General features: G+C 35.7%; 1 protein-coding gene across 3 annotated transcripts in view; it reads right to left on the minus strand.

The window, feature by feature from the left end:
* The window catches only part of CTNNA3 (catenin alpha 3), a 1,840,263-nt gene that overhangs the window by 1,612,348 nt on the left and 215,724 nt on the right, over positions 1-12,191 (minus strand). For all 3 annotated transcript variants that reach the window (XM_082714750.1, XM_082714748.1, XM_082714749.1), the window contains exon 5: positions 7,466-7,585. In XM_082714750.1, coding sequence (XP_082570876.1) covers positions 7,466-7,585 — 120 coding nt within the window. The remainder of the gene's footprint in view (positions 1-7,465; positions 7,586-12,191) is intronic.

Genomic DNA, 12,191 nt, shown 5'->3' on the forward strand with positions numbered 1-12,191 from the left:
TTTCTCATCTCTAAAATAAAATAGTTGGGTTAGATGAATTCCAAAGACTCCTTAGTTTAAGATTCTGATACTTGTATGCCTTTTCAGTCTGCATCATATGCCACCACAGCTCATGTCCTTGGAGTGAAAATATATCCTCTTTGCACACACAGATCATTTTCAAATGATCAGACTAGAGAAGATGCCTTTTCAGAGTTAACTCTTTTAGGACTTTAGTTCCTCATCAATAACTAACTTTTGTTGACTATCTTATGGACTTAGGTATATTACTGTAAGACAGGCAAAAGTAAGTGCATATTGATGCAAACACTTAAGTTTTTTAGCACCCTAAAATTCCTATCAGCATTGTATATTTTGAAAACAACCCATAACAAAGCATTAACTATTTCAATAAGCATTCTCCATCATAAAGTAACTATAAGCTGCCCATGAGGCAAACTATCATAGCAAACAACCTTGTAAAAAATTAATAAATCTTCTCTGGTGCATGAAAATCAGCTAGTATATGCCTGATTCAACAGCTTTCTACCTAAGTGCCACCAATAAACTGAACCCCAGAGACAACAGATGGAAACAGAATAGCAAACCTTGGAATTTAAAAAATGTTTCCATGTTTCTACTTTACTAATTAATTAGGAGATACCTACTTGTCATGACTATTAATTATATACAATGTAGAAATCAAATTTTAGAAGGAGAACCAATATATAATATGCATCATTTTGATTATTTAAATAAAGGATGAGGTTCTTACATAAAATCTATAAGGTTTTGTAACTTCAGACTGTAACTATAGAAAAAGAAATTACCCTATAAAGATCTGCAGTTTATGAAGTAGTGAAAATGATTAGATGACTACTGCAATAAGCTAGAAATTAGGAAATGTGAATATTAATTCTGACTCTGTTACTGGCTTGGGATGACCTTGAATGATGTATCCAACTTTCTTCTCTCTCCATACCAGAAAAGTCAAGAATAAATGCAATGCCGTTGTTTTTTTTCTATAAGACAAACTGGTGCAATTGAATAAAAATGGAATTGCATCTGTAGTGGATAGAATAAAACATGGGGTTGATTTGAACTATGGTGCAGCACAGTCTTATAATTCAACATTTTTAATACCTGTGCAATAAATTTTTAAGTAATGCCTGAAATGCTTTGGGATCTTCAGAAACAGTTTTATAAATGGCATAAATAATCATTTTACTTCATTGGCCAAGTAAGAAATAGAATACTATCTAAGGTAGACATGAAAATTTTAATGTAGCAGTCTTTGGTTGACTTACTCTTAAAAGGAGTAATTCAATCAGAACTCTTTCAAGAGAGTTGGATTAATTACAGAACAAGGAAAGGAAGAAGGATCCTCTCCCAATTGAGCTATTAACATATTTCATCTAGCCAAAACCACTGAAGTAAATCTACTGCTTCTAGAACTATTGCTCTAGAAGCTTAACACCTCCTATTAATGCTCATTTAGCCCCCAATTACACTCTTTCTTAGACTTCATCTGAATAATCCCAACTGCATAGGTACTTTCTTTTTTAAAGTTTAAGTAAAACATATTTACAACTTCCATTTTCATGGTAATGTAATGGGAAGTTAGTTCTACATTGTACTGTCCTTACAGATAAGCAGTTTCTAGTGCAATATCATTACATATCCCCTCATCCTATATGATCTATAACATTTTTATTGCCATAAGTCTTTACACTGATGAAGACTACTACCAGAATTCATCAACTTCCTCTTCTCTATATGCTAGAGTACAACAACAACAAGTCTAACATTATTCAGTTCTGTTTTGCTAAACACTGATTTCAGAAGAGCCAGACATTGTTGTCTTGTGTTCTTGAATTCCAAGGTGAGCCTAGGATTATTCTCTATGTGGTCAGTCATTATCCATCTGGAATTGTATTTTTCAATGCAAGGTTGTTAACCTATAGTTATTCTTACTAAATTAATTTTTTCTAATTTATTTCTATTTTTCCTCATTGATAAGGAATCATTTTAAAGGCGGTTCTTATTTACAAAGTATTATGTATCCTTCTGGTTTGGGAGTTATCTGAAGGGATTAACTCATTCAACTCAGTGAAAGAAAAAAGCAATGGCTCATTCTTGAATATCATCACTAAAGAGAGAACAATAATGTGCTGAACAACAGCACAAGGGAAGTTTAGGAACATAGGATGTAATTATTACATGAGTTGGGATTTAGCAGAACATTGGGTCTGAGACCTTATTTCTAACATAGATTGCCATGGCACAATACTCAGGACCCCTTACTTTTACTGCCCATCAAGAGACCACAAAACAGATTAGAAGCAAATAATGCAACTGCTTTCTGAAAAGGTATCTCTAGTTTTGGGATTTTTGTTTATTTGTTTGTTACACAGATCTCTGACCCCTACATCATCTATATCCAGAAACATTCCATCTGATATGTTAAGAACAGTGCTGAACATTATGTGCCATACAAAACTGTACAGAATAGAGAGTATATTCTTCTAAAACTTACCATTATGGAAGATGACTTATGAGAATAATATAAAACAACATCATAATAACTGTCACTTATACTAACTACATGTCAGGCATGGTGCTAAGCCCTTTATATACTGATTCCTCTATGTACTTTAAAGGATTTAAAGCATTTATGTACTTTACGTTTTACATACTGTTTTCTTAAAACGGGCCATGAGTTAGGTGTTATTTTTCTAACATTTTAAAAAAAAGAACTATGATGCCCAAGGTGGTACAAACAGTCTAACTAGATCTGGCTGACTACAAAGCCATACTCTAACTTGAGCTGATTGAAGAGTAAGTATATAAGCAATAAGATTCTAAATTGTATGACATGGTTAAAAGCTAAAAATGACAAAGAAGGAAGAGTTTACATATTGACTAAAGGTCATAGGATAAAGTGCCATGAGGGAGGCTAGACTTTGCTTTAAAGAATGATTAGCAATTAAATAAGCAAATAGAAAAGGTTGGTATACTCTAAATACCAAGTTTTATAAACCTTGTGAAAAGAGCAGAAGGCCAAAATAGCATGGCATATTTAGGGAGACAAGAGGGAGAGCAGGGGTATGTAATGTGTTCCAACATGGATATGTATCTGAAGTACAGGATTTTAATTTTGCATATTTTCACATCACTATGTAAATGTACTTCAGTCTTCATAATGTTCAACTCAATAATGTCAACTTTAATTTATACCAAAGAACTTCAGAAACCTCTGGGAAGGGGATATGTCTTATAATGCTATTATAAGTATTAAGGGTAGAAAAGAGAAGAGGGAATTAAATTCGAGTACAGAAAATCAAACTTTATTTTATTTTATTCCACAAAACCAAAGCCCCAAGGAAATTTCTTGATTTATAACCTCTCAAGTTAATACATAAATCTGGGCTCTATATAATAACTGAAGCTTACTATTACCATTCCTATGTAACATTAACCAGGAAGATAAAAACCAGTCAAAGCAGATAATCTCCAAGAATGCATCTCCAGATAGTAAAAACTGAAAAAGGCTCCAGATTCTCAGGCTAATCTTGCTTTGTCATCTGGTTACTTCAAGCTGATTCATCCTGGTAAATCCATCACTTCATCTATCAGGGCCTCCTCTCACCTTTTCCAACCAAAGCTATTTTCAACATTAGTCTTTTTGACAGAAGGAAAATGGAGAGATGCTTGTGCCCCAACTTAAAATACAGCCCAAGGTACTGAAGTATAAGCACTCACTCTTAGAAAGAAAGAAAGAAAGAAAGAAAGAAAGAAAGAAAGAAAGAAAGAAAGAAAGAAAGAAAAGAAATAGCTAAATGCACACTTAGGAGAAGAAGTACAATAATTCCAAAAAAGAAAGGTAAAAGACTAGAGCAAAGTACTCCCAGGAACTTTCTGGCCCAGGGGTGGGGGGTTGGGGGGGGGGAATCTCTGAGAATGATGTTTAAAATGTCATAGGGAGGGACAGAAAATAAAATCTAATGAATGAGTCCAAGAAAATAACTATAATCAATCCACTGCTCATTCATAATTCACAGTTAAGGTGACACTAACATTTTGTGTTTATTTAAAGAAATGACTGGAAAATTATTAATGTTAGGAGAAAACCTAAATAATAAATAAGCTAAAGGGTTAACCAGGAAGCCAAAGGGTTAATGCCCTTCTGAATTTTAAAAGTATAGTAAAATACATCAATACTAATTGCCTGTAATCTGAAACCAAAACTTCAGGTATGCTTCCTTGTTCTTAGTAACAAGAGCACCAACAAGTATTTATTGAGCATTCGCCATGGGTCAGATACTGTTGTGAACACTGCAGAGAATACAGCATTGAAGGTGACAGACAAGGCTCTGTCCTTATGGAGCTACGTGCTGTCACAAGGAGGAATGATAAATATGGTTAGACCGAGAAACAAACCATGACTAATCCTCTGGTACAAAGAATCCTGCCTTATAAGGCAGAATCTTTCTTGCTGAATTGCAATTTTACAGAAACCTGAATCTTCTCCAGCAGAAGAAACTTAGTTGTGTGTGTTTAAAAGGTTTGGAGGCCTTTTAAGGCGTAGGATTGGAGATAAAAGGCAAATCGCATCACGTCAGAGAAGAGTTGATGTTGTTTTGACTCTCTGAACCCTGCCCAAACTAATTCCTAACAATTCATTTGTGGCTTTGGTACAGAACTTGGTTAATACTACAAATTCCTAGGAAGCTCTGCTACATTTGGAAACAAAATGGGAGGTAAACAAAATTTGTCTTTGCTATCCTCTGCCATCTCCCTCATTTGCCATGTCTTTTTGTATTCCTCTCTTTTTTCCTCCTTATTTTTCTATGTTGAAAAATTTTTAATTCTTCAAAAATCAATGTTTTCTTTTACTATACTATTTTCCCAGGTCTCCTTCTTAACATCTCTTCAGGGAGTCAGACTGGGGAGTAATAAAATGAAGAGTTCTAGGTACACAGTATAAAACCAAGTACAATTTAATTTCCCTCATTTGATCCCTCTTATCATATCCCTACAAGTTCCTTTCCCTCTTTTTCATCAGTCTTTGGTCCCTGACTTTCTACTCTATCATCCTCTTTCCACTTCCCTCAATTCCCCTTCCATTCTTTCGAAATCAAGAAAAATGATCATTAGATATAAGGAGAGCTAGAGTTGTGTAATACAAAAGGATTGACAGTATGTTATGTGTACAGTTAAGTTCATTACATAAGGATTTGTCCCTTTGAGTTTAAGACACTGCCTTGTGTGAATAAATTTCACTAGAACCATGGTTACTAGATATAATACTCGGAAGATTGTGAAGATAAAGTTTCATGCATTTTCTTAGCTGTCTAAAGACATTATTTCAAAAATCGTTTTGTGTTTTCATATATACTAAAAATCTGCATGAGAGAAAGAGAAGTGAAGAGAGAACCCACCCTGTTTTGCCTCTCACCAGGTACCCACTTTCAAAGATCTCTTTACGCCCTGGGTCTGGCATCCCTAAAATTGTCTTCATACTGCACGCCGAGGCCTCCTCACCTTCCTATCCTCCAGCCTGCCTCCCTGCAAGGTACTGGGAATGAGACCTGGAAAACTCCCAGGTCTAGAATCAGACTGATTTAGATTTAAAGCCCAGCTTTACATCTTATCAGCCCAGTGACCTTAGACAAGTTACTTAACTCTTAACAGTTTTCAATGGTGCTCATAAAACCATCCCCATTGTACTGTTATAAACATTTCATGATCTGATCCATACATTTACTAATCACAATATGTGGCATACAGTTGCCTTTAATAAACATACATATGATTTACATATACATAAGCGTACATACGTTTACACCATGTGCCCATCTTTTCCTCAAACACACATACAATTTACTTATCTGTCTTTTATTCAGGCAAAGTCTTGCCCTTCTACCCTTGAAGCATTCACATTTTTCCAAATTCACAATTAGCTAATGCAAGAATCTAATCAATGAAAATGTGCTAATAAGAAAGGATGAGAGAAGAGGACAGTGACTATTGCCTGCCAACTCAAATATCCCTCAGAGATAAAATATGGCTCTTGGAAACAAAACTGTACTAAAAATTGCATAGGCCAGAGCAGTGACTTACAGTGAATTTAAAGCAGCACCATCTGGGAGATTCTTGTAGTAGCTCTGTGTAACTGTGACCCACTTCCTTTACATGTGCTAATATGTAAGCCATCACTAATTTTAAAATAAGTAAATAAAACTCAAATGGATATTGTGTCCTTTTTCATATAAATTAAAGTATATGAAGAGATATTCCATTTACCCCACAACATTCTACAAAATAAAAGTAACTCTCAGGAAAATAGGGCAATGGAAAGGCTAAATACCCATGGAATGTCAGTGATAAAGCAAAACCTAGAACACAATTCCCTTTTCAAGTCAATACTTCCAGACCATACCACAGTGATTTCATAAACTGAACTAAAAAAAAAAAAAAAAAAAAAAAGAGGCCCAGCTTTGAAAACTTCATCCAAAAGATACAAAATCTGTGAATCAGGCAATCACAAAAGAGTCACACCTTTGCCATACTAACATGAAAGACTTAAAAAATGGACTCGGTGCTTGGCCATGCGAGTCAGCCACTTCGTCATTTTTCTAGACATTATCCATCATTGAACACATTCCCGAATTTCATGCAACCTAATTTAAACGTCTATCTGGCTGTTCTGATGGGAATAAACATTCAATCAGTAAAAGCTTGACAACCCTGACACCTAGTGGCTCTGAGGAAATTGGTGAGGATCAGCTTGGGAAAATTAGCTAGCTAGTTACTGTAGCAGCATCTCACAAATACATCAAATTTAGTGATTACTAATTTTTTTATACTAATTCTGAAAGCAACTTTATAAAAATCTATTTTGGTTCTGTATTTATTTGGAGGTCTATACAAGGAGGCTAAAAGCTTTGCATTTGTAAAGTACATTTTCCTTCCCCCTTACACATTTAGCAAAATTCCACTAATCTTCAGAGATCAAATAAGAAAACTAAAGGTAGATTCATACTTTGGCATATTCATGATTCTTTCCCTTAATTTTGTACGTACACCTATATCCTTTTTCTGGTCATCAGGTGATTTTTCTCCTCAAGTATCCCCCTGTCAAATATAAAAGCCATCTGGCCAAGCCATCACAGAGGTTTCCTTTATGACATTGAGGCATCCTTAGTCAAAGGGTAGTTACAGCTTCACAAACCAACAGGAGTTTTCTTTAAGGGAGGTATAAGGACACATGTGGAAACCCCCAAACTGCACATCTAAAAGCAAGGACAACAATGAATGCTTCAGGAAGCCGTATGAACGCAGCAGGTCAGCACAGCACAACACAACCTATTTCTGCCCTAAACATTAGAAATAAGTCTCCCTAGATCCACTTAAACCTGACAGGCAGAATGGCAGGAAGCATAAAGTGTTCACCTCCTCCACCAGGAAGAGTTCTGACTCCTACCTGCTGACGTTTGAAGGCTAAATAATCCAGATTTTCCAGCTCCTTTCCAAGCTTCTGGTAGGTTTTCTGGAGGTCAGATTTATTGGAAACATTTTTTAGAGACTCAAATGTTCTTTGAAACTGGAATTGAAAACAAAAGTAAATCATTAGGATAGCAGTACATTTTTCTCAAATGCCTAACTAGCTGAAACAGAGGAATAGTCCAGACTGAGCCTCAGTTTCTCTCATTCATAATCCAGAGTGAACGCATGCCAATTGTCCTTCAGTGAAATGATTGTAAAGAATTAAACTGTATCATAAGTATAACCAACATTAACACATGAATGGGAAGCATGTTTAATCCTCATTCTAACAAAAGAGCATACTGCATTTAAAAAAAAAACTGTTTTAGCAAATACTGTTACTTCTAATGAAAAAAATTGTGATGAATGTATTATAATTTCAAATCATAATGAGGAAGTACTAAGAAAGCTCTCACATTCCAATCACAGAAACAAATATATATAAAGGTACCTGCTTGTCTCTATAGAAATATCTATACAAAATCAGCACCCCACAAACTTCAACCAGGAAGATCTCTCAGATCTTATATTTTGAGAAGGAAAGAAAACTAACATTTTTGTGATCGAAGCATATGTAGCACGTTCAGCAAACATTTATTCATTTCTGCTCTATAACGCAGATGAGTTATAAATCAGTTCTGCTGAATCAGAATGCTTCTGTTCATTTTTAAGTCAGATACTAGATAAACACAAAGGAGACAAATTGCAGTGGATCACAGAATATTGTTCTGCTGCTAATAATTAATTAAGCAAAGGGAGATCACAAGATATTCAATTCTTGGTTTATTTTAGTAAATTAGAACATACTTTGGAAGATCAGTGATTGAAAATGTAGAGTAATGTCACCTGCAATGACATTAGCATTTGCTCGCTCTCCTTGTCATTTACCTCCCATATTCTCACTGTGTGCATTTAGACAGATTTCTACAGAGAGAGACTTCACCATTTTAAACACACCAGAATTCCATGGACTATGATGCTATGAGACAGGCTAATAAGATTGTATAGAATATTATTAAGTTTCCAGGGAAATTATTTGACCTTACTATTCAAACTCTGTGGGATAAGTCATATTATAATGGCATTCTACTGAATTAAATGCTCAATTTCATGAAAGCAACATGTTTATCTCAATCCAAGGTGACAGAGGAAAAAGAAATGGAAAATAACAGTGCTAAGCTTCCACAGCGCTACAGTAAATTAAATTCAACAAATAATCTTTTGGAACCTACTATGCACAAGGTACTATGAATATATAACACATTTCCTGCCTTAAAGGAACTTAAAAACTATGAAGGAACTACACATGGAAATCAGAAATGGGAAAGACCCTGACATTTATTGAGCCAGGTACTTTGTGCTTTCCAATGTAATCCTATTTCTCTCTCCAATCTACAAGTAAGTACACTGGGACTGAGAGAGTATAAACCAGGTTTTTACTACAGTGTTTATGCTCTTTCTACCATATCACTAACTCTAACGCAAGGCAAAGTAGTAAAGAGAGTCCAAAAACAAAAAAAGAGAGAGAGAAATAAAAGCAACATATAGTAAAACAGAAAAAAAAAACTAGTTATACCAACTGAGGAACTCAGGCCATGTAGAAGACAGGAAGAGATCTGATTTAGGCTTCAAATGGAAGGACAAGTTCTCAGAGCCTTAAAAGGGAACAGATTCTACCTATCAGTTTCAACATAGCCAAAGTCTGCTCGTTTCCCTATTTTTTTTTAATATGATTTTTTTCAAAGATTTTATTTATTTATCTGACAGAGATTACAAGTAGACAGAGAGGCAGGCAGAGAGAGATAGACAGGGGAGGAAGCAGGCTCCCCGCCGAGCAGAGAGCCTGATGTGGAGCTCCATCCCAAGACCCTGGGATCATGACCTGAGCTGAAGGCAGAGGCTTGAACCCATTGAGCCACCCAGGTGCCCCTCGTTTCCCTATTTTATAGCATAGTTAACAAATTTATTTTGACATAATTATAATGACTTTTATATTAACTTTATCATTTCTGTGTCTTGCCCATTTTTTGGTCCCTTCTCACTACATTCAAATCAAAATACCAAATTTAATATTCTAAACAATTTAAGCAAATTTACCAACAATTAATATAAACTGACCAATCTTTTTAATTCTAAGCATTTTATATTCCCTAAAAAATATTAGCTCTACTTCTGAAATACTTCTTTTTCACATTTACTTCTGTGAACTTTATACAGATCCAAATAGGAATTTTAGGGTAAACACATTTATAAATCTTCAAAAAAAAAAAAACAAAACAAAACATGAAAACCAAGCAATATTTCCATGGCCAAAGAAGAAAGGGAGACAATCCAGGAAGAATACATCACCACAAAATATTTCTATGAAAAATCAGTCTGTGTAAAGTGGAGACTTTAAAGTTTGACCTTTCATTATCAAGACTTTCTCTCTCCATTTATTGACACTAAGTAGCTCAAAGTACTCAAATTATGATGATTCATTTATTTAAGTAAATTTTTTCCCATATAACAACAAATAATTGTCAAGGAGAGGTCATACAATTATCTGTAGTATACTTGAGGTTAGATCCCTATTAAACATACCCCATCTCTCTCTGCCCATATATATATTTAAAGATGTTAAAGAGTAAAAGCAATAATTTTACTTTGCAGATAAAGCTGACATGAAAAAGATAAAAATAAGACAGTGATTAAAGAGAGGTTTAGATTTTACTTTTAAAAAATTAGATGTTGACTTTATTTGAGGATTTTTCATTCCAATAGGCCACTGTGCTTGATCACTGAAATAGACCTCTTAAGATTTTCTCATTAGTTCAGTGCACTGCAATTTCATTATGTTGACTATGTCTCAGAATAAATGTTCTCTCAGTTGAAGATAAGTTGGGAAAGGAAGCAGAATTAATTGAAGAGATTTTAACATTCCTAGATTTTACCTCTTCAAACTTTTGAGTGGAAATTTAAAATAAGCAAAGAAGACCCAATAATTTGTTGAACACTACATTTATCCTGTGTTAATATTTTTGCCTTACTACAAAATTCAAATGTAAAATAAAAAAGCCCAATGAATAAATCTGACCTCCAACAAGCCTAGGAATGTTCTAAAACTGCCAAAACTGAGTATCAAAATGGTCTGTGAACCAGGAAACAAATGCAAATTCTGTTCTATTTGATTACCTTATGAAACAATTATCACAGGGCAGACAAGACAAAAATGAGAAGAAGCAAACATCTCTAAGCCCAAAATTTGCCACTAGAGTAAGCACTGTAAACGCTCCCAGTGTGTTTTCTCATAAAACTCTTTTCTGTTCAGATTTTGACTCAAGATGGCAAATGTAGGAAGGTCCTGCCTCCGCCTCCTCCCATAGACACATTGAAATTACAGCTGTATATGGAACAATTTCCTCTGGGGAAAAAAAAATCAAGAAACTGGCTGAAGAACCACTTCACATCAAGCAAATAAGAGGTAAACATCAAAGCAGGTAGGAAAGACACAAAGTAGGAGGAGGAGAAGCAGGAAGGAGAGACACAAACTCACCATAAACCCCCCATCCCCAGCATGGGAACCCACATTTGGGAGGAAACTCAAAACCCACAGCTAGTCCCTGAGTATTGAAGGTTTTGTACCCCACATTAGGCATGCCAACATTTAAGACCAGCACCCAAGAGAAACCTAAAACAAGAGGCTTTGCAGACAAATGGAGCTCATGCCCATAAGATCGACAGGGCTTTGTCAAACAGAAATGGCTCTGCAACAGCTGTGTGCAGGAGTGCCTGGGTGTCTCAGTCATTCAAGCGTCTGACTCTTGATTTCAATTCAGGTCATGATCAGGGACCTGAGCACTCAGCAGGGACTCTGCTTGAGATTCTCTCCATCCTTTCTCTCCCACTCAAATTAAATAATCTTGAAAAAAAAAAAATGCCCTGCATGCAGGCTCACCCAGCACAAGAAGCAGCCCTTTGAAGATTTTATTAATTGAGAGAATGAGAGAACATGAGCAGGGGGAGGGACAGAGGGAGAGACAGAGAGAGGGACAGAGGCAGAGGAACAAGCAGACGCCCCACTGAGCAGGGAGCCCCACACAGGGCTCCATCCCAGGACCCTGAGATCATGACCTGGCCAAAGTCAGACACTTAACTGACTGAGCCACTCAGGCATCCCATTTTCTTTTCTCTCTCTCTCTCTTTTTTAAAGATTTTGTTTATTTACTTGAGAGAGTGACAGAAGCAGCTGCCCTTTGAAAAGCATTCCAACTTTATGTGAAAAGACTCATTTGTCAATTTTTCTTTATATTTTAATTTTAATTCCAATTTAGTTAACATATGGTGATATATTAATTTCAGGCATACAATATAGTGATTCAAATATTCTGTACATTACTCAGTACTCATCAGGATTAGGTGTTCTCAGGGCAACTGGGTGGCAGTGTCAGGGAGAGCATCCAATTCGGTTTCAGTTCAGGTTGTGACCTCACAGTTGTGGCATCGAGCTCTGAAACCAGCTCCACACTCAGCACAGTCTGCTCAAGATTCTCTCTCTCCCTCTCCCTCTCCTTCTCATTCTGCCCCTCCCCACTCCACTCACTCCTTCTCTCTTGCTTGTTCTTGCTTTCTCTCAAAATAAATCTTCAAAAGAGTAATCATAAGTGTACTCTTAATCCCCATGA

This window comes from Mustela nivalis (assembly GCF_964662115.1).
Source record: "Mustela nivalis genome assembly, chromosome: 2".
NCBI lineage: Eukaryota > Metazoa > Chordata > Mammalia > Carnivora > Mustelidae > Mustela > Mustela nivalis.